The 24,669-nt window shown below is 38.9% G+C and overlaps 1 protein-coding gene across 1 annotated transcript in view; it reads left to right on the top strand.

Annotated features, from left to right (window-relative positions):
* Window positions 1-23,956, top strand: part of LOC140137831 (clotting factor C-like) — a 28,696-nt gene extending 4,740 nt beyond the window's left edge. Inside the window, 9 exon segments of the mRNA XM_072159622.1 lie at window positions 6,074-6,271; window positions 15,267-15,518; window positions 16,487-16,669; window positions 18,868-19,056; window positions 19,663-19,805; window positions 20,546-20,651; window positions 22,353-22,553; window positions 23,033-23,271; window positions 23,273-23,956. Coding sequence (XP_072015723.1) covers window positions 6,074-6,271; window positions 15,267-15,518; window positions 16,487-16,669; window positions 18,868-19,056; window positions 19,663-19,805; window positions 20,546-20,651; window positions 22,353-22,553; window positions 23,033-23,271; window positions 23,273-23,485 — 1,724 coding nt within the window. The 3' untranslated portion in view covers window positions 23,486-23,956.
* Window positions 23,957-24,669: the final 713 nt, after the last annotated feature.

A 24,669-nucleotide genomic window follows, 5' to 3' on the forward strand; every position in this document is an offset into this window, starting at 1 on the left:
GTTATGCAACCAATTTGAAAAGAACTGCCATGCTAAAATTTTAGAAAAGCAACTTACCTGCTAATTAAGATGGAAATTTTGACTGCCGACAACAAAGGCAAAACTTACTATAATAACATGTTTTAACATATTATACACATGTTATAGGAAATGTCAAACTCGAAACTGTTCTAATTTAAGTGATCATTAAAATTTAAACCATTTTGGATATATGATCAATGAAATTTAAGAAGTGAAGAACCAAGAAAGTAACAATTAAGCAAGCAGGAAAGCAAATGAATAACAAAATTACACAAAGAATTACTAAAGTTGTGTGACTAATATTAAACTTGAATGTTGAATGATATTTAACCACCATTTGCCGCTTTCAGTGCATAACATATGGGTGGCTATACTCTAAAGTTATTTGGGTGACCAACGGTCTTCCAAAACCATACCGTCTTACGTTAGGCATGAGACAGCAAGATAATGTAAGATAGTAAATGTAAACCTGTATTTTAGCTAGAGTATCTCGAGCTAATGAGACCCGGGGCATGAGATAACTTTGTACATATTCAGTCACGATACAAAAGACTGTTGTACATAGAACTGTTGAAACTGGATGGTGAAAAACGACTCCAATTGCTTAAACAACGGAGATGAGACAAATATTTGAACTTATGATGATGATAACTAATTTCAGAACTTTGTCCATGTACATTTATACAAATACATAGTACATGTACAGTGAACTGCCTCAGATGCAAAATATAAACAGCCCTGCTGAGATAAAACTAGAAAAAACTTTAACGACACTTACTGCGAGTTTCTATGGAGGAATGCACATAGTCAAGAACATTTGCTATATGAACATGTATCCAGAATGAACTTGAATTATATTTCCAGCGAAAAGGAAGAGTATATTCCATGATATAAATATTCCAGTTTGGATAGACTTTGCAAGCAGTGTTTATTTTAACTATATACCAGTATTATTTATATTCCATGCAACATTGCTTTCAATAACAAGAAGAATACAAATGATCATCTTTACATCGTCTCAAGGACATGTAACCTGCTTACCACAGAGAACCTATTCTTGAGAGGGCACTCTATTCACGTGGTTTCTTTTCCAACGCTAAAAGATAACGAATTTTGGTGGTTTGCAAGTGAAAAGTGTCCGCACTTTCGATTGATTACGTAACTGTTATGAATAATTTATTAGGGTTTTCAATGCAATCGCCTCGACCCATAAGTACATATTATCTGTATTGTTAAAGTACTTGCAATAGCAATCCGGTGAGTTCAATGAACTACGCTATAATACTGATGGAGTTTTAATGGCGTTTAATTGCGTTAATCCTCTCCATACACAGATGCACAAATACAATAGATGCAGGTCAACACGTATGACCTCCTATGTGACGTGTTATATTTGATGTACAAAAACCTGAATATCATAAAGATCAGTATTCGTTTGTGCATATGGACTGCACATATACGATGCTAAATATTACTCATTATACATTATGACAAATATTGGTATTATGACAATACGGTATATAAGCTTATATACATTGTATATAAAACGACTAATAGATCCTACTATCATGGCGTCAGGTCAATGGTTCATCATATCCCGTGTGTTTCTTAAAATTCATTCATATTTGAGACAACTTGCTGTGCCCAGTTTATAGGTGCAGGTGGCTCCGTGTTTTTGTTTTTTTTTCATTTCTTTTTAATGAAAGAATTAAGGTTTTCCACTGCACGGGGCCACAAGGGTGATACTAAATTTAATGCTATATTTATAAATTGAATACGTGTTCCCGATTGGCTCTATAGCGATTTCACAGAAAAGGTATTTCTAGTACGATGCAGCGTCGGACTCTAGCTGAGAGCGTAGCCTAAGTCATTATGGACTGCCAAGAAAGGCTCTCCATACACAAATGCACAAACACAAAGGAGGGTAGTCTCCTCCATGGCCAGCTTGATTTCGATGGAGCGAAACCAAATTGGCTGCGGAGGAGACGGGTCATTTTGCCATGCAAATTATTCAGTGTCAGGGCTCTGCTGCTTACTTAACAACTTTTTCTATTTTCTGAGCCTAATCCAAGATAAATGGATACTACAAGGCAACCAGAATTACAAGGGATCATCTACAAAATTGTAAATAAACTTTTGCTGTCTACATGTACATTACAGCAGTTTGTCTACAAAACATCAGGCTGTATGAACACTGGTATATTCAACGCTCATCATGAACTTTTTGTCGATGTGGTTCGCTTTGTCTTCAATCAAGCCGAAGAACTGAAAACTATAATTCTCTAAAGGAACACCACAAAGAAGAGCATGGATCACGAAGACGAACTTAAATGACGGACAATGAACCAATGAATAAATTCATATTATATAAAGAATGAAGATACCACTTCATTTTTCGAAGAGGGGGCATGTGACATAGTTAAAGTGAAAATACTAATTGCTGTACAATATTTGATAAAATATTGGGAAAATATCTAAAGACCAAATTTGATACATAGTACTGGTCACCTTTGGTGAAAAAAAACAAGTTCTTTAAAAAACATAAGATTTTGGCATCAATAATATTTCTGTAAAAGAGAGGTTGACCCAAAGAGCTTATGGGTGGATCTCAGTTTATCACAATGAAAAGTAAAAGTAAAATGAATAGTAATAATATAGAATGATCTTCATTAAGTTATTAACCTCTTTCATGAAGTTATTAACCTCCTCAAGGCTTTGAGGACAAAAGAAATGCTATCGTCATTCCTCCCACATTTCTTGGTAATGGAAATGTGCCAAAAACGAAGAAAGACAATAGATGGCAGTGGACCACAATTGTTCCTACTTGACCACTTGCTCATCTTGGAAATCATACATGATGAATATTAATTATTAATATGATTGGCTATTAAAGGGACACCCTTACTTTTGAGAATCCTCATTGGTTAAAAGTATATTTTGGGGTGACCTATTATTAACATTAGTTCCATATAGTTTTATATCAATCCCAAATTAAGTTAGTCTATTGACTCAGAGAGCACCTCACTGAGGTGTTCGAAGAAGATTTTAAAACGCCATCGAAATGTGAAAAGCTTATCTTCAGAAATAAAATAGTTATGCTTAGAGATATAAACATCAATAAGTGTACTTGTGTGTTAATGGCCACGCTATTCGTTCGTCACAGTAACCAAGCACAAATGAAGCAGTTGACCAACTGACACACCAGCAAAATGCACTGATATGGAACTGCTTCCTGGACCACATTCACAGCCCAATAATTGGCACCCAGCAAAAGAAATCTGTGAGAATCATTGAACAGATGATAATTTTCAAAACGGTGCTGCTTTCTGCTTTTCGCGCAGTTTCTTTAAGAAACAAGTCTTGTTTCACACTATTCCATTTACTCCTTGGGAATTATCATCTGTGCAAGGACCTTGTTCACATTTTCACAGATATCTTGTGCTGGGTGCCAATTATTGGACTGTGAATGTGGTCCAGGAAGCTGTTCCATGTCAGTGCATTTTGCTGTTGTGTCAGTTGGACAACTGCTTGGTTACTGACATGTGTTTAGACTTTAGAGTTAAGTATTCAAGTAATCCTGTGTGTAATTTTGGTTCATTTTGATGGACAGGATTTTAAGATATGGATTTTAAGTTTCGTTTTTGGCTTAGTGTAGTTAGATATGATATAATATTCACCAGTTTTACTTTTAATGAATTGGGTCAGTCTGTTCCAAAAGTATTTGATTTTATCACAATCACAATAATAAGTTCACCAAGGATTCCTCAGAATTATTATTTTGTGTAATCATGGTAATTGGCTCACGGATTCACTTTTCTTGCTGTTTCTTTCTAAAAACCGTTTTCTTTTATTACTTAGTTGATATATAAGTTATTTCAACCATGGACCCTTTTCCAGGGTCCATGTTTCAACTAAAATCTGTAATTTTGTTTGAAGTTGCTTGAACTGGTTGATAAATCGGGAAAACAAATTTCACAGAAACACCGGCAAAATTATGAAGAAAACTGAAAGGTTATGTCCGTCTGTTGAGATCGCGTCCCATTATTTGATACATTTTTGATGAAGAAATCAAAACTCGACCACCGGTTCCGTCTGGTTTCTATTGTTCTAAACAATGGAAAGCAGACGGAACCGGCGATTGAGTTTTGATTTCATCCCATATGTCCGTAAAAAACCAAATAATAATTCAGGATTGACGGATCTCTGAATGACCCATTAGCTCAGAGGTCATTGACGTACAAAACCAGTATTGAAAGAAGATAGTGAGATTTGACAGCTAGCACAGAATTTGGTTGCCATGACGTAAGAGCTGCTTGTCATGGTCATCTTTCTAATGTTCGAATATTAATATTTCCACAGATTTCGAGTAAAATATTTACCTCAAATAATGAGTATTGCGTATAGGCTAACAATTCGATCGGGACGAAAATTGTCTTGTAATTTATGACCATTTTTATTTCACCGAAGACCCCTGCTTTTTCATGGTGGAGAGGGTACATTAGATTTTCGGAGCAATCAAGGCACTTTCCTCTGTCGCTTTAAATTATCTTTGTGCAGACCTCTGACAATAAAATAGGCCTATAAACATGCTCTAAATGGTATTTATTCCAAAATACGTTAGTCCTAGGTTTGTTCCGAAAGATCGTCGCTCCGAAGAAAGAATAGTTGGACTTCGGAGTTCATCAAAAACATTGACCATTCGTGTTTCAGATTAGAGAACTCACGTCTCGCAACTGATGACCGGCACTACTAGCCTTGACGACGAGTCATCGAAGAGAGCCCTTCAAAAATGTGTTTCTAGAAAAGACCCTGAATGTTGACCGTCAGTCGTCAGAACAAAACCAATGGGCAACCTTAATTGTTACTCTTCAATTCAAATTGTCATCTGAACTTACAATTTGACTACCTATATATTTTGCTTTAAAAAAATCGGCACTGCCATTTTTTGTACCATTATGTTTACTTGCCTTCGTTACACAGGACGACGCTTCTCTTCGCTTTCCTACAAGTCATCTTCCACCCCCATTCCAGTCTACCTTGTGCCTGATGTACAGCATTCTGTATTCATCTCTATACCGTGTTGCACAACTCGTACTGGGTCTCCCCAGGACCGTTATCCGGAGGGTCGTTATTCCAAGGGTTATACTCCGAATTTAAAATAAGGCTTGTTATTCCGAAGGTTCATTACTCCGAAGGTTAGTTAATTCCGAAGGGTCAATACTTCAAAGGCCCGTTACTCCGAAGGGTCATTACTCCAAATTTCGGCATAATTGTCCTTCGGAGTAACGATCTCTTCCGTAAATTCGGAGTACTTTGTAGTATTGAGTCTTCATAGTATTGAGCCTTCATATAGTATTGACCCTTCGAATAACGAACCTTCGGAGTAATAAACCCTCGGAATAACGACCCTTCTGGCAAGCTCTCGGAGAGGAATTAAGGCGAAGTTTGGGTATAAGGGGGGTATACGGACAACATGACAAATCCATTTCATCCGACATGGCCTTTGGATGGTCCCCTCATTTCTATCTTTATTATAGACCAAGGCCAAGGATGGATCGAAGACACACTCATCACAATACTGCAAGCTCACGCTGGTCAAATTTACGCAATGTCAAAGATTCTGCTCCCGGTAGATGGCATTAGGGAGAATAACGGCTCTGTAAATCCTCACTTTGAGTGGCCTTGAGATGTCTTGGTTCGACCAGATAGTGCGTTTAGACGCAGGCTTTCACCAATTAACTCATTGATAGACTGGACATTTTGAGCTGTTTCGAATATAAGGGCCGTGAGATTGTATCTCTCATCTTCAAGGTGTACAGTAAGGTTGGATAGGCTTGGCGAGAGGACGTATATTAAACCTGGCAGACTCAACACTGATAAAGCTTCACCCTGACAAAGCTTCAACCTGATGGCTTCTGCCTAGTTGTGGAGCCCTTGCCGGACCATTAACACATTGTTACATTTTTGTACCTATTTATCAGTAGATTTAATGTATATATTGCATATTTTCACATCTTTTTAATTTCAGTATTTATCTGCGATTCTATTTCAGCTTATTGTCCGGACGAAAGAGAACTACCTTATGGCTTTGTAAAATACTCAGTAGGCAAAAATTACTACAGTCAGACACAGTTAGTTGATGGAGTAAAGAAAAGATTTAGGTGTTTCAAAGGCTATTCGATACGGGGAGTAGACACGGCAGAATGTATCGGAGGAAGTTGGTCGGCACCTGCACCGGATTGTATGCCAGGTAAGGACATTATTAACAACTTCTCACCACTGTGGTCTCACATACTATTTACTGGTACGGTTGTTTGATATGGTGATTTATTAATTTTTCTAACAAACATTATAATTATAATCATGATAAGGTTCAATTGTAGACATGAACACTGCCAACAGATATCACACTAATAATATACACATAATTTTTTAGCTCTATATAACATATACGCTTCTCTCTTTGAATAAGTTCATCAGGACTGATATAGTTAAATTTAATATGTACAAGTTAGTCGGGATTACGCACTTTCAGTTTCTCGCGCGTTTGAACGGGAATTGGATTGCGTACTTTTTCGATGTCTAGTGAGCAAATTTCTTCAATATTTTGAGAAAATGATGTCAAATTTTCTATTCTATATTGTTTGGTAATAATGTCTTTTGCCAATAGTATGTTTAAAGTTGTAATTTTGTGTTTTTGATCGCAAAGATCGGTTATTTTCGTTCCCGATTCGAATTCTGAACCCTTCGCAAGGGTGCCGATTTCGGCAGAACTTTGACGATCATTTTGCCTTTATGGACCCTACCATGCATTCGATCCTTAATTTTGTTTCAACCGAGTCTTAAATTAGCAAGCACAATAAGGTTGGTACCACTTTTATATACATTGATAAAATTTTAAAGATTTTTTTCAAGTTTCTAACCGGCGCAAATCGTTAAGTGTGTATTTCCCATTGACATCCAAAATGGGAAATACGAGTCTGATGGACATAGGAACGGCGTCCATGAGACTCAGCGAGTCTAGTACAAGTCCAGAATTTTACTTACGTTTTAGACGTTTCATCTTCCGTGCGGAAGATTTCATCAGTAATGCGCCGATACAGCCGCTGCATCACCTCTGGTCCTCATCCCCAGGATGTGTTGTTGTTTTCAGTAGCTGATCGTATACATGACTCAAAGAATATGTTCCTTCATTGCGATTGATAACGTGCCCCCCAAAAAAACAAACAGAAAAAGATAGACGAGGGACAATATAAATTGTTCTACCCAACTGTCATGACTGTTGAGAACACACCGCGCATCTACTGCACCACAAAAATCCACAAAGAAGGATACTCGGTCAGACCAGGGACCTTGTATGGAGGGACTGGAAACGCCTTCCATCCATTGTACCATCAGAGAGTTGATATTCTTGAGAGGGCACTCTATTCACGTGGTTTCTTTTCCAACGCTAAAAGATCACGAATTTTGGTGGTTTGCAAATGAAAAGTGTCCGCACTATCGATTGATTACGTAACTGTTATGAATAATGTATTAGGTTTTCAATGCAATCGCCTCGACCCATCAATACATATTATCTGTATTTATCAAAGTACTTGGAATAGCAATCTGGTGAGTTCACTGAACTACGCCCTAATACTGATGGAGTTTTAATGGCGTTTAATGGCGCTAATCCTCTCCATACACAGATGAACAAATACAATAGGAGAAGGTCAACACATATGACCTCCTATATGACATGTTATATGAGATGTACAACAACCTGAATATCATAAAGATCAGTGTTCGTTTGTGCATATGAACTGCATATTTACAATACTAAATATTAGTCGTTATATATTATGCCAAATATTGGTATTATGACAACACGGTATATGCATTGTATATAAAACAACTAATAGATCCTGCTATCATGGCGTCAGGTCATTGGTTCATCATATCCCGTATGTTTCTTAAAATTCATTCATATTTGAGACAAATTTCTGTGCCCATTTTATAGGCGTACAGGTGGATCCGGTTTTTTGGTCATTTTCATTTCTTTTGATGAAAGAATTAAGGTTTTCCACTGCACGGAGGCCACTATGTGATACTAATTTAATGCTATTTGTAAATGAATGCGGATTCCCGGTTGTTGTTTTTCCACAGTGTGACAACTGTCCACCCATCCAGACAACATCATAACATAATAAAACGTCTGTATTTGTACGATGAGTAAATATTAAACTGAACTTTGCCTTGGAACATTGTGTAAGACGGTGTAAGATTTTGTGGGCGCCCTCAACATTATTATCCTCTTTGAATCCGTAAATGACATGGCATAGACTGTGTGAATTCTATGAAGACTACTTATACATAGGGTCATATCCATGGACACAAGTAACGATAATTGACAACACGATACGCGACTGTATTTAGGGGCTAACCACTAATAATTAATAATGCCGGGTAGGGCCTACTCCTGGGCGACTCGTGTGGGCAAGGACGCTTAGGACGGTGACCAAATGAGTCCCAAATTTCACCGGGGGTGGGGGGCACTCAAGTATGATAGTGTAGGCCTAAACGCATGACTTTTTTAAACACCCCCTAAAACGAGTTTTACCCTACCAGCAAATTTAGGATCAATAGGCCTAAGCTAACTTAATACACTAAAGGAAGTTTTGGATGAGAAAACGGACATTTTGATGAGAAACGGCCAAAATGGTGAGAATTTAAATTTTCTCATTCTTTTGGATGAGAAACTTCCTGGTGTGTGTGTCAATCATTATTGTCTTATTAAAACTGGTGAAAATTGGTAATCCCCGCTGAGCTCAAAATAAACATTATTATTTTGTCATCCAAAAGAAGAATGAGAAAATTAAATTCTCATCAGTGGCCGTTTCTCACCGATCGCATCATGTGTCCGCATGTGATCAGATCGATGTCATGTTGACGGCAAAATCCGGGACTTTGGTTGACCTGTGCTAGACTCCAGCACATGTTAATGACGCAAAGACAGTTGTGGTAACACCATGGTCGCAGACATGCAAAAAAGCTCAAAAACAGATAGTAATGAAACCAGTTTTATTTTCCTTGCTCTAGCGAATTCAAAGAGAAGGTGTTTCTAGTACAATACAGCGTCGGACTCTAGCTGAGAGCGTAGCCTAAGTCCAAACGGACTCCAAGAAGGGCTCTCCATACACAAATGAACAAACACAAAGGAAGGTAGTCTCCTCCGTGACCAGCTTGATTTCGATGGAGCGAAAACAAATTGGCTGCAGAGGAGACGGGTAATTTTGCCATGCAAATGAGGTGAGTGTCAGCCCCCTGGTACCATGCGAGTTGCTGGTTTACAAATTATCCTCAGTTGAGCAAGCATGAATAATACGTTGATCAATAGACCAGAGAGTAGATATTCTTGAGATGGCACTCTATTCACGTGGTTTCTTTTCCAACGCTAAAAGAGCACGAATTTTGATGGTTTGCCAATGAAAAGTGTCCGCACTATCGATTGATTACGTAACTGTTATGAATAATTATTAGGTTTTTCAATGCAATCGCCTCGACCCATTAACAGGGCTACGACACTCAGCTCATTTGCATGGCAAAATTACCCGTCTCCTCCGCAGCCAATTGGTTTCGCTCCATCGAAAACAAGCTGGCCACGGAGGAGACTACCCTCCTTTGTGTTTGTTCATTTGTGTATGGAGAGCCATTATTGGAGTCTATAATGACTTAGGCTACGCTCTCAGCTAGAGTCCGACGCTGCATTGTACTAGAAATACCTTTTCTGTGAAATCGTTATCGAGCCAACCGGGAACACGTATTCGTTTTGAAAATATAGCATTAAAATTAGTATCACCCCTGTGGCCCCCGTGAAGTGGAAAACCTTAATTCTTTTATTAAAAAGAAATGAAAATTAAAAACAACACGGATCTACCTGTGCACCTATAAAATAGGCACAGCAATTTGTCTCAAATATGAGTGAATTTTAAGAAACATACGGGATATGATGAACATTGACCTGACGCCATGATAGCAGGATATATTAGTCGTTTTATATACAATGTATATACCGTATTGTCATAATACCAATATTTGTCATAATATATAATGAGTAATATTTAGCAACGTAAACGTGCAGTTCATATGCACAAACGAATACTGATCTTTATGATATTCAGGTTTTGTACATCACATATAACATGTCACATAGGAGGTCATACGTGTTGACCTTCATCTATTGTATTTGTTCATCTGTGTATGGAGAGGATTAGCGCCATTAAAACTCCATCAGTATTAGGGCGTAGTTCAGTGAACTCACCGGATTGCTATTCCAATTACTTTGATAATACAGATAATATGTATTAATGGGTCGAGGCGATTGCATTGAAAAACCTAATAAATTATTCATAACAGTTACGTAATCAATCGATAGTGCGGACACTTTTCATTTGCAAACCACCAAAATTCGTGATCTTTTAGCGTTGGAAAAGAAACCACGTGAATAGAGTGCCCTCTCAAGAATATCAACTCTCTGCCATTAATATACCGTGTGCAATAAGTTCGTTCCGCCCCTACCCAAAAGCATTTATAAGATGTTTAAAATGAAACCAGGAATAATAGACAAAGGGATAGGCATCCTAGTATGCTGCCCTCTTTCGAAATATGTATCCTAGGTCTCACAATAGGCGGATTTGCGGCCATTTTGTCTTCAACATGATTTTATTCACATGTCCTTATATTTTAGTACACAAATATACAAGTTAACAGGTTTACAATTTTAAAATTATATTTTGAGTATACAATATATTCTGTAGTAAATAGATCAAATGACAATGATTGTTCAGGTATTATATGCTTGATAGAATTAAACTGTTTGACCAGCTAGTATTCTCCTCCGCCGTCAGTGTGATTCCAGTCACTCCACGTACCGTGTTGCGAAGGTGGAGGAGTCTAAAGCTGTATTGACGAACACGCATGCGTTAAAAATATGTAGTCTAAGTCGAACAATAGCGTGACGTAGCTTCCGGCATTGTTCCTATGCACTTTCACCCTCCTGATGAAACTCACACAATGCATTTAAAGGCTACTTGTTATTTGTTATGTTGTTACATGAGTAGAGATGTTTGACAAATTTATTTGAAATCATAGGATCCTTGGTGGTCAATCACCATGATACCTCCAAACCACGCTTGCCACAGAAATAATGTCAACTAATGGCACAAGAAGTTCCTAATTCTTATCTAGGCTTTGCCATACACTCTGGACTCTATCTGTAAGTGGTATTATGATTTTGCAATAAGGAGTTTCAAAAAAACTTTCTTTTAGACTAGACCACAACATTTCTCTATTGGGTCAAGACCTTCTTCTTCCATTCTCTTGCAATCTCTCTCTCCTTGAACAAGCCATTGTTGGTTTTTTTGGACGCCATCTTTAAATTCTCTGAGGTTTGGGGTTCTTTAAATTCCTCAAGACACACGTCTGTCCGCACTAGAAGAAAATTAAAATGGCTGGATAATTTCTACAGTGTGTATGCCTTAAGAACATTCATAGCAAGTAATCCTGAGGGCAAAAGCTGATGGTGCTCTAACTATAGTGATAATATGCTCAGAGCAAACCGGACATAAGGGCGGAACGAACTTTTTGCACACCGTATACATATTATCTGTATTATCAAAGTACTTGGAATAGCAATCCGGTGAGTTCACTGAACTACGCCCTAATACTGATGGAGTTTTAATGGCGTTTAATGGCGCTAATCCTCTCCATACACAGATGAACAAATACAATAGATGAAGGTCAACACGTATGACCTCCTATGTGACATGTTATATGTGATGTACAAAAACCTGAATATCATAAAGATCAGTATTCGTTTGTGCATATGAACTGCACATTTACGTTGCAAAATATTACTCATTATATATAATGACAAATATTGGTATTATGACAATACGGTATATACATTGTATATAAAACGACTAATATATCCTACTGTCATGGCGTCAGGTCAATGTTCATCATACCCCGTATGTTTCTTAAAATTCATTCATATTTGAGACAAATTGCTGTGCCAATTTTATCGGGTGCACAGGTAGATCCGTGTTTTTTTAAATTTTCATTTCCTTTTAATGAAAGAATTAAGGTTTTCCACTGCACGGGGGCCACTCCAAGGGTGATACTAATTTTAATGCTATATTTTCAAAACGAATACGTGCTCCCGGTTGGCTCTATAGCGATTTCACAGAAAAGGTATTTCTAGTGCAATGCAGCGTCGGACTCTAGCTGAGAGCGTAGCCTAAGTCATTCCGGACTCCAAAAGGGCTCTCCATACACAAATGAACAAACACAAAGGAGGTAGTCTCCTCAGATTAGCTTGATTTCGATGGAGCGGAACCAAATTGGCTGCGGAGGAGACGGGTCATTTGGATATGCAAATTAGGTAGTGTCGCTGCCCTGAATAGACCCTAGTACGAATCCAAGTACAGTGCCAGGGCAGCGACACTACCTCATTTGCATATCCAAATGACCCGTCTCCTCCGCAGCCAATTTGGTTCCGCTCCATCGAAATCAAGCTGGTCACGGAGGGGAGATAGCGGAAGAGCTTGCTACGGTTTATAGGATAGATGACGAGGACATTTTCAATTTGCATGACGTGGTGTCGCTTTTCACAAATACCCCCATTAATATTAGACTTTGGAGATAGTGAGAGAGTATTTGGATAGGGGCGCCACCTTAAAACAAAGAACCCTTCTTGACACCAAAGAAAATAATCGAGTTTGTTCTAACAACAACATACTTTTCATTAAGGGGCGAAATTGACATTTTTCCCTCTATCCCACAATGCACTATTCCAGGGGGGTATGACGTAGTTCATCAACCTCATAGATCGTGTGCATCCGATGGTCTTTACCAGGCCTTTGCAATTATTTTGTCTTAATATGGGCATACTGATTCCATATATGCGGATTATCGTAAAGGCCATCGATGTTTCTAATTATGCAATTATTGAATACACGAGTGATGCAGTTACGGAGCGATGCAGAACATCTGTGTAAGAGATTTTGTTTTCGTTTTATTTTCAACTTCGAAAAAAAGTGAAACGGACGCCGGTAAAATATCACTGCGTGTCCCGTAATCAGTTTTTCACCATTAGGTCTATAAAATGTATACAAAGTTAGGTTTCAATAACAGGAAACTTTTTTTGGCGACGACACCATGTCCATAAGGCATACAAATGTTGTTTTTGCCCCGAAAGGTATTAGTGATCGCGCGCCATTATCGTGATGATCGGGGATTCCTTTTTTGTGATGAAGGCACCAGCCGAAATGTCCGTATTCCAGAATGTAATGAACATAACTCTGTACTCCCCCGGGGAGATGATGTATTTTGCGACACTCATACCCCCCTGGAATAGTGCATGATGGGAAAGAGGGAAAAAGGTCTATATACAAACAGAATTTCGGAGCAGCTATGGGCAGCCCTTGTAGCGCCATTATCGCGAATATCTTCATGGAATGGCGGGAACAACAAGTGATCGCGAACGCGCCCATTGCATGTCGACCCAAGCTATGGAAAAGACGTTGACGATATATTGGCGATAATACCCGAGGGCACCACTCAACAATACGGACCCTACCAATAACATCAAATTCACCTTCGAGAAAGACGCGGAAGGCAAATTGCGCTTCCTTGATACGCTGTTGACAAGGAAAGAGGCCAAGCTAACAGTTTACAGGAAAAAGACACACACCGATCAATATTTGAACTTTGGATCACAACACCCCCGACACCAAAAATTAGGGGTAGTTAGAACACTTTTAGATAGAAAGGACGCAATTGTTACAGAAGAAGAAGACAAACAACAAGAGGAAGCGGATCTCTTAACCAATGTGGGTACCCCAACTGGACAATCGACGAAGTTAAACAGCAAATGATAGACAAGACCAAAGAGAAAAAGAAACAAAAGGATAAGAACGCGGAAAAGAGCAACGGCATGGTAGTAATCTCATATGTGCAAGGTGTGTCGGAAAGGTTGCAGCGAGTTTTCAAAAAACACAACATCCAAATAGCCATGAAGCCGCATAATACACTGAAAAACAACCTTGTGCACCCAAAGGACAAAAGAGAGAACACAAAAACGTGTGACTGCGTATATGAAATACCGTGTATGAATTGTAACATGTCATTATAACACGACTTATTCCTTACATTTCATGATAAAAAGGTTTTTTTTAAAATATCCTTGCCATTTGTTTGATTTGTTTTTCTGATGTTGTGTCCAGGAAATATCCCTGGTTGTGTCTAACCCTTTTAAAGATGAAAACAAGATTTAAGATAAATAACGCCCTCATTGTTCACCTTTACTTAAAAATGACTAGATAACCGTGTTGGGCATACCGTGCTAATATATGTTGCTGTTACTCCGTTCCCATGTCAAATGAAAGAATTGTCAAGAAACAGTAGCTTTAAGGTAGTATACACCCCTTGATAAATTTGTCACTATTTTTGCATTTTTCTCAAAATAATAATAACACACTGGTCACAAAAGTTATGTATATTATATAGAGGCAAGGAATCCAGTTACTACACTGGAATTTCAGTGACTCAAGACAAGCGGTACGTTATTTATGATAAGAAAAGAGGTACCGCTAGAATGTACCTCATGTCTTAACATATATTTATTTATTTATTTATTTATTTGAACCACTTGTCTTGAATCACTGAAATTTCAGTGAAGTAATTGGATTCCTTGCCCCTATAATATACATAACTTTTGTTACCAGTGTGTAGTTATTTTTTGAGAAAAATGCAAAATTAGTCCCAAATTTGCACCTTAAGGCTCCAAGTCCTAAGGAACTGTGTCCCAGAGATTGTCATGTTTGAGGAAAGCCTGTATACGTCAGTTTGAGTGTATCCCATGATCAGAAAACATCTTCCAGCTCGTCCAATTTTATCATTCTGCCATTTTGGACCACATTAGGCTTTAAATTCTCTCCTCCAACACATTTTAAATTGAGAAGTGAGAATCTCGGTGCCATCAAGGTACATGGAAAATGTCATGAATGTGCCTGGAAAGATGTGCATGGAAAATGTGCCTTGTAATGTGCCTTTGCCTGGAAAAATGTGTACGGAAAATATGCCATGTAATTACTTGCACTATGAGCCATTAAATGATGTATCTCCAATGGCATAGCTCAGGTCTTATTAAGATTTTGTACGTCATTATCGACATTACATGTATTACGATTTTTGTTCTCTTTCAGATCCTTGCTCACCATTGGCTGCTGAAGCAAACAATCTTGAAAACATCGTATATGATACAGAAGTATTGGATAACGGGAAATATATGTCTGCAACCACCGCACACATCACCTGCTCAATTGGGATGACACTGGTATACGGTCGAGGTATGCCGATATGTAATGCAGGGGAGTGGGTACCAGAGATACCATTATGCCTGCGTAACGCAGCTGCTGCTAATGGAGACGTAGACGGAGCAACAGGTACCATCCTAGGTGAGGATATAGAGTGAAATTAATTCATGAAGAAAAGAATGGGTGAGGATTATCGGCAAGCGCGTACTGAAAACCGAAATGATGTCGGAAAACATTCCCACTTCCCTCCAATAAGAGGCTATAACTGGAAAATGATATAATGAAACTTTCTTATAAGCGACTTATAAAAAGATACACCATATACATGTAGAAGGTGGCCCCAAATCACCGCCTCCGGCCAATATCTAACAATCAAGTTTCAGAGGTTCAAAGCACCAAATCTCTTGTGCCCCAAAGGAACTTCATCATATTCATATCAGCTCATATCGATAGAAATACCGGCAAAAGCCGCACAATTGACCACAATTTGCGATAGGTCTAAGTTCCTTTTGGACTGTTTCAGACCACAATTAGGCCCAACCACCTTTTTGTCCCATTGTAGCACTAAATCGGAAAACTTGCATTTGTCTTGGTCTTGGATGGTTTTTTTTTCCGCCCTTGGAAATGTCAGCCGGTATGCCATTGCACAGGATTCGCAGATTGCGCGACCCAAAATAAATTTCTTTATTATTGTTCACACTGATTGGATGATCAACAGTGGCGGCGCCACGGGGGGGCATGGGGGGGCAAATGCCCCCCCAGTCAGAACTCTTGCCCCCCTGTTGCGAAAAAACCCAAAATTACGAAAATTTCCACTTTTTACGGTAATTTTGCGCAAACTTTGTTGATTTTGCCCCCTGAAATTCACTTTGCCCCCTAATGCCCCCCGAAAAAAATGTCCTGGCGCCGCCACTGATGATCAACAGACAACAAGACGAAATGGCCCATTGGTCATCAAGCGAAATGAAAAATATAGATGTATGATTTATGCAATTTAATAATTATGCCTATTTACACTTTCGCGAAAAGCTGTCTTTTGTTCAAAACCCCGATAATACTTACTTATTTTAAATGTCTCTGTGTTTTCTCTTTCCTTTTGTATTACATAGGTTCATGTGAACTACCCAGTATCTGGGCAGGAACTTACTCAACCGATTACCCAGGCAACTTTGTCCGTGAAGGGACTCAAGTGTTCTACGAATGCGACGACGATTACGCTGAAGCTGTTACAGAAACACCTGTCACTTGCTTTCAAGGAAGGTGGCATCCGGGAGACCCTGACTGTATAGAAAGTAAGTTATTCAACCAATAACCTCTTGTCTACCGGAGGTATTTTTTATAACACGTCTACTGAAGGAGTGGTTGTTGTAACCCTCTACCTGAACTCCGTACAGACCAATCATAAAATAGAGATATTGCGATTTCCAAACGTACGTATCGAACGTACGTGGAATCGATTTATTCAAAATCACTCTCCTGTGACGTGATTTTGAAAAGATTCCACGTACGTTCAATGCTACGTTTGGAAATCGCAATCTCTCTATTATCTTGTTGTCTTTGGTATAAATACGGGTCTCCTCTATACCCATTGATACCAAATTAAATACCAACAGTCTCCATATTATGTCATTATGATGTCATGTCATTATATGAGTACGCCGTCAAGAATTGTACCGAAAATCCCACTTCTACATAAACTTATGAACCAAAATCGATTTTTGGTAAAAATGTTTATAGAAACATACATGTTTGTGGCGCGGCTACATATGAAACGAATTCAATAGCCCTTAGATTAGAATGTTTTCATAAGACCAACACAGATCAGTGGCTTAGCGTCATATATGGGCACGGGAGGACGTATCCCCCAATCGATTTGATTGTGTCTTGACCCTCCCCTCCCCCCTTCAGACCCGATGCGCTCCACCCTCCATCATGAGCTATCATGGTTGGTGCCTCCAATAGGATGACCCACGCTACCGGCCCGGGCTACGCCACTGAAAATGATGCTGAAGTTGAACCACATCCTCTTGGGCAAAGGTAAGGTGGTATGTCAATATATTTCTCGCAAAAATAAGTGCCAAGGATGGGCCCACAATTTGCCCAAGTCGGTTGGCGGTTGGCTTTTTAGCGTGCAAGTAGACAAGGGTTAAAGAAATATCAGGTCGATGCAAGGTTGCGCTATTTTCAAACACGTTTCAAACTAGCCTGCACACTTTTGGACAGTGGGCGTTGTTTTAACATCTAAAATTGACTTATGGTCATCTTTCCACACTCGCCAGGTTGAACGCGCAACTCCGATAATCTTCGTTATCTTCGTTCTCCAACATGTCCAAAGAAATACAATCTTATTGCAATTTCAAATTTTTATTTTTTTGACAAATCCAATGAAATAAGTACTCGCGGTTTTAGCTTTGGCCGTCTGGGCTGACGGCTTGATACGCGCAAGTGATCTGGCGAAACTAACCTGTTGTTGACGTTTTCCGGAATTTGACGTTCTTTGAGTAGTGGATCGTAATACGTGAACGAGAGAATTCCGATCTATATTTTTGATTGATTGCCTTGGCTCCCTTGTTGCGAATTTTGGAAGGAACCAAATTTTCTGGTGAATGTTTCCTCCCGGACACCATTCAATTATTTGATTATCGATTTTCTTGAAATTGAGCAATATGGTCGATAATGACTGATTTACGTCGTTCTGCAGTTGGTTCGTTCTAGATCAAATGATCAAAAAGGATCGTCACTTCGCAACAACAGGTTTAGTGGGAATTAAAGGCAGTTGTTCAGATCACTTGAGCGCGGTCAAGCACAGACAACCAAAGATTAAGCAGTGTGTTCATGACCTACTCATTTCATTGGATTTGTTAAAGGGGGACTCCGGCAATCATAACATTATGCCTTATATGTTAGAAAAATAATTATCAAGCACGAATCACATTGTTTTATTTAAAACAAACTCATATTGACCATAAAACGAATAAAACAGTCGGCTCTCAACACGCGATATTCAAAATTCCCGCGCCGAAATTGTCCAAGTGTAATGACGTAATGGTTATTTGTGTTCAATTGTCGTCAGCCTTCATTGTATTACTGGGACGTCATTGCACTCGGCGCCCGGGAATTTTGAATATCGCGTGTTGAGAAACGGAGGTTTTTATTCGTTTTTATGGTCACTATGAGTTTGTTTTAAATAAAACCATGTGATTCGTGCTTGATAATTATTTTTCTAACATATAAGGAATAATGTTGTGATTGCCGGAGACTTCCTTTAAGCTCAAGTAATGTTTGAAATATCAAATCCCCAATCCTACAAATGCATCTAGTGACATATTGCCGGGTGAGCAAATGGGGGTCGAATACTAATCACCCATTGAACCGGGCCATTGAAGCATGTACAAACAGTCAACTCATGGGGTGGAAAACGGGGATTGTGATTTTGTTAAACCAGCGCGATTTCCCTTTTGTTATTCTACTGAATTTTTGGCTTCCACAGAGGGATGTGCATTACCATCAATTCCTAGTTATCTAACAATAGAAGAAGAAATCACTGATTATCATGTGGATCATGGAACATGGCTACATTTCCATTGTATACCAGGCTATCGGATGAGCGAAGATGGTTTCTCAGAGTCTAAATGTTGGTATGGTGAATGGGAAACAGAACCTCCACTTTGTGTCCCAGGTCAGTTGTGATGTATTCATTATGTTGATCATGAGAATTCTCCTCTTTTGCATGGAGAGGAGGCATATCCTTTTTATGCGTACAATAATGTTATCTGCATAAATTACACGGTACATACGATTGTGTATCCGTATGTATCCTATCCTGTGACCAGTCACTGTGCAAATGCTAGATAAATTAGTATATTTAAAACAGTTGGTAGAAAAACTTTGTACAGAATAACATTTTGCCATCAAATGTCCACATCCGTATTCTTCTGCTATAAGTCGTAATACCCCGATTTATAAGTCTTACCACAAACAGATCGGAAAGAAGTTCGATGAAGTCATGTAACTGTATAAACGAAAAGTCATTTCGTTAGGAAGCTGTCCCCCCTTGAAAGTGTTAGTGTTCAAAATTCCAACCTGAAAGCTAGGTCGACTTTGACCATAGATAGTGTCTCCTTCAGTATCTATGTTTTGACCAAACGTAATCGGACTTTTGACCCCTACTAATGAAATGACTTTCGTTTACAGGACATCATCGAACTTTTCGCTAACAAATCACAACATTGCACATTTATGTTACACGTTCAATAATGTTTGTGTGGGATTCTTTTCCCCCCAGATGACCGCATTGATTTCAAATCTTGTGGTAGAGCAGGTGACACCACCCCGCCTTTACGTGGACGTATAGTTGGTGGATTTGATGCAAATCCGGGAGCTTGGCCTTGGCAAGCAGGAATCTGGTGGCAGAGAGCGGATGGAACGGTTTGTAATACGATTTAGATATTTACTTCCGCAATAAACTCCTCAAAAAAGGGGGAAAAAGATTTTTTTTCAAGCATATCTGAGATAATTTGTGACATGTTCACATCATATGTTGCATATTATTTAACAGCTACTTTATTCCTCTTAACAATGACACCACGTTTATAACAATCACCATTTCTACAGCCGAGTACATGTGTTGTGAATGTAGTGGGGTCTCAAACAGCATGTGACAATTGACCATTATTCTGTGCTCAAACAACACTATAGTCACTATCCTCAATAGCAGGTGGAAAAACCATACGCAGCCACAACAGCCAGGCACCCCCTCCTCTTGCTGCTCACCAACCTGGTCACACGTTACTGTGGGATTGCATTCCATTCCTCAACCAGGACTCGTCGCAGGTCTTTCAATGTGGTTGCATTGTTTATACTCTGGCACGCACAGCACGACCAAGCTGGTCCCACAAGTGTAATCGGGTTGAAGTCTGGGCTGACGGCATGCCATTCAATTCTTTCTACTGCCATATTCTCTAGGTAGTCGCTGGTAAACCTGGCTCTGTGGGGGAGAGTATTCGTCATCTTGGAGGATTGCATTAGTTCCCAGTCCCAGATTGCGAAGAAATTGGATTGTAGCTCGCTGCACAGAATAATGGTCAATTTGGCACGTTCTGTTTAAGACCCCACTACATTCACAATACGTGTAATCTGAGCCGTCGATTTGTTTGTTATTTTTTCAGTGGTTTATGTTTTGTGCTGGATCGGTGATATCGGAAGAGTGGATTTTGTCAGCTGGGCATTGCTTTGCTTATGATGAAGATATAGCAAGACTACAAGTACGCGTTGGTAAGAAAAGACATTACATCATATACGGTGACATTTGAGGACGTTATACCAGACGGATATGTGTAGAGCTGGGTATCATTTAGAGATAATGAAAAACTTGTCACAAAGAATGGCATTTTTATCTTAAAAGAGCTTTGAATATCATGGTATGCTTAACAAATGATTTTAAATCGTTCAGTTTGTTAATAAGTAAACATAATTATCATGAGACATGTAACATAGTTATCCAAAACTAAACTCCCCCAAAATAGTTTGGAAACTTTTCAGTTTGTTAATAAGTAAACATAATTATCATGAGACATGTAACATAGTTATCCAAAACTAAACTCCCCAAAATAGTTTGGAAACTTTCCAAAACGGCTATATATCAGAAATATTTGAAATCTATTTCCATATTGTTTCATATCAATACAAACATTGTCTTCCCTGTCAAAAATGACACCAAATTTGTGACCATAACTTATTCCATGGTTGAGTAACTGTCTCTGAAAGACAAGGAGGTCTCAAACAAAATGTGCCAAATCTGCCATTGTCTGCGCCATTTGCATCAGTAAACATGATTAAAGAATATCACACTGTTTCATTAAAACAATCGCCACTTACCTGAAATCAGTAACGCGTAGAGAACCCATATCCGTTCACAACAGCATTACACCTTCTTCTCATGCTTCTTATCAACCTGGCCACTCGCTCCTGAAGGATGGCATTCCACTCTTTAAGCAAGGTCTGTCTTAAACCAGCTAAGGTGGTTTGATCTGTCACTCTAGTGCGCACAGCCCGACCAAGTTGGTCCCAGAGATGTTCTATAGGATTTAAGTTCGGGCTATTGGCTGGCCGCTCCATTCGTTGAATTCCTTCTTCTTCAGGAAGTCATTTACAACTGAAATGCGACTGGCTGAAGGATGTCATCTCGATAGTTGATTGCATTGAGATTTCCGTTGACTACTTTAGTCTGATCTTTCCTGTCATCGATATTCCTGCCCACATTACGTTTTCACCACCATAGGCTGTTTCAATGCAGCAATCTGCAAAACGTTCGCCACGTCTTCTCCACACTCTCACTCGGCCATCCAGCTTCCTCAAACAAAATCTTGCTTCATCACTAAACATGACATTGCGCCACATGTGTGAGTTCCAACTGCGGTGTTGACGGCACCAGCGAAGACGGGCAAGACGATGAAGTGGAGTCATTTTAGGCTTCATATTCAGATCAGATTCATGAAGCCTATTGCAAATAGTCTGGTCAGATACTCTATTGCCATTGATTCTGAAGTATACCAGCCTCAATTTCTGATATACAGCCGTTTTTTAAAGTTTCCAAACTTTTTTGATGAGTTTAAAGGGGTTCCTCAGTTTCGGATACAGTGTAGCCTATGTAATATTTCAAGCAAACTTATTTTTGTGCAAAGTTCGCAAATCTATAAATCTAAGTTTTGCAACCTCGTAACCTCACACATGCCAACGGAACTTAAAACTTAAAACTACCTTAATTGTACTGAAATAACTGACTGAGACTATGCAGATTTTACTTCTTCAATGCGATTGTGAAAAAAAAAAAAAAAAGATAAAACCATAGGATATCCGTAAACATGAAAAAGACGGAATAAAACTGAATAAGTATAGAACGTAGCAGGTGAAGCTGTATTTATCAGCGTACACAACTTTCTCTTAACCCTGTCACATATCCATTTGTCTATACAGGTGTAACAAATCAAGAAACAGATTCTGGCACTGCAAAAGAACAAATCTTCTTCATTGATGGTCTTTATTTACCAAAGGGACACGATTTCATCGATTTTGATTATGATATTGGCTTGCTTCACGTAGTCGGAAGGATATCATTTAATCCATTTGTCAGACCCATTTGTCTTCCACCTGTTCTGCAACCAGAAGATGATCCAGGTTGGTACCAGCAAAGAGGACACATTTAAATTGTTAAGACGGTGGAATGATTCAGTCGGAGGATCTTATGCCATCTCACTTTTTTGCCGTTTTTTTTTTTTTTACGTTTGTGTCAAATAAAACGTAATTCGCTGTCGTAGTGCACGTTAGAATATGACCGTTGCTAGGTCAACTGGATCACGCTTTCTTTGTTACGAACCACTGATCGAAATGATCACAACACAAAGCCTATGGCATATCAAAATTCGGAACAGGTGTATAAGCCCAGGCTTGGAGCAGTAACCAATGGTTACTAACGTGCACTACGACAGAGAATTGGAGGCTTGGAGCACATTTGTGCATTATTGCTTTTGTAATTATTCTGTATTTATAGGTGATGGGAATCCAGGAAAAATAATACCATGTGGCTTTTTCTATTCCTTTAAAAAATTCCCATATTAGTCAATAAACAAATTTTTAAATATTTTTTCCTTTTGCAGAAAAATTAATCAAAATAAATACCAGAGGTATGGTAATCGGATGGGGTCATGGTTCACCGATTGCACTCAACAGCAGTGAAGGAACCCGGTATGAAGACCAGCTTCAACAACTTGAGGTACCAATACGACCTAGAAGACTTTGCGAAAGAAGTTTGAGAAAAATCGGAGAAGATGTTTCGCAATTTTCAGAAAGACTATTTTGCGCAGGGTATACAAAGCAACAAAGAGATACATGTTTCAAGCGATTCTGGTGGACCATTAATGCGAAAGCTGCGTGTAGAATCGGCAGATGAACCACGCTGGGTTCAAATTGGAATTGTCAGCGCTGGGAAAGGATGCGCAGTTCCTGGAATGTATGCATTTTATACACATGTTCCTAAAATGATGAGTTGGGTACAGAGCGTTTTGAATGGTAGTCATACTCCTTCTGAACATGACTTGTACCAAGTATGATCTGAGACGGTTTAATAACTGATAATGATTTTCGTTGTGGTTTTCCAAAATGACGAATAACGTTATACTATAAACCATATCTGTGTGGGGGTGTACGTGTAACATGGGAAATGCGCTACCGTACTTCCCAAGTGCGAACAGCAAAAAATTCCACTGCCTAAAAATCAATAACGACGCCCTCATCGTTCTATGTAATACAAAATGGTGGTTTATAGTAATTGTGGATTCATCTCTATGCAAAAACCATGATGATAATAGAAAGAAGGCTTGATCGCGCCGTAAGTTGGGCTTTAAAACTTCATCTGATTATGAATGTTGAAAACTCATGTCCTTATAAAGTCGGCTAATTAACTGAGGCTGGTTGCTTAATCCATGGACTAAGAAACCTGATTATAAGCTCGTGGATGGTGAGCTCAATATCAATGTTTAGGTTGATGAGTGCATAAATTAAATACATTCCACATTGAACAACACGGTGCTAGTTATTGGATGTCTTTCATTTGAACCAAAATGAAATACTAACCCACATTGTCTCGGATATGTTGAAGAGGCCAGAACAAATTGGTGGTAAATATGTTTCCACGCCTTCAAATTAGCGTGCGCGTGCCGGCCGTTGTGGATATCATTTTAGAAGTACAACGCTTGAAAGCCAATGTTTAGAGAGGTTAGCCGGATGTTAGATAATTAAGGGGGAAGGTATGATCACTCAAAGTGGGACATTTTAGACATTGTTTTGTGTTGTAACGTTGAGGGATCTGGAATGAGCGTTTTGAGCGTTTCGACAGTATTTTTTGTGGGACATGAGAGCACATCAGACATATCGAATTGCATTCTGAATACGAAGAATGTCTTTCTGATATCAAATAATTTTCATTTTTGAAATTCACGATATAATACAAATTTTATGACAAATTATTAAAATTTGATATTTTTCACATTTTGATATATCAGTTCGGGGCACTGCTAATTCAAAGACGTCTCTGATATCAAAGACGGGTCAGTGATTTCACATACGGGGTCTGTGATATCACATACGTCGTGCTTTTTACAGTTTGGGACTAGATGCAGCACATCGGAAAGAAGGTGACTGTATCGGAATATGTTTTCCTATGTTTAGCAAATATCTGCCTGTGCAAACATCATATCTATCTGTGCAAATTCTGACAAATGGTCCCAGAAAACAC

Source organism: Amphiura filiformis, chromosome 17 (assembly GCF_039555335.1).
Source record: "Amphiura filiformis chromosome 17, Afil_fr2py, whole genome shotgun sequence".
NCBI lineage: Eukaryota > Metazoa > Echinodermata > Ophiuroidea > Amphilepidida > Amphiuridae > Amphiura > Amphiura filiformis.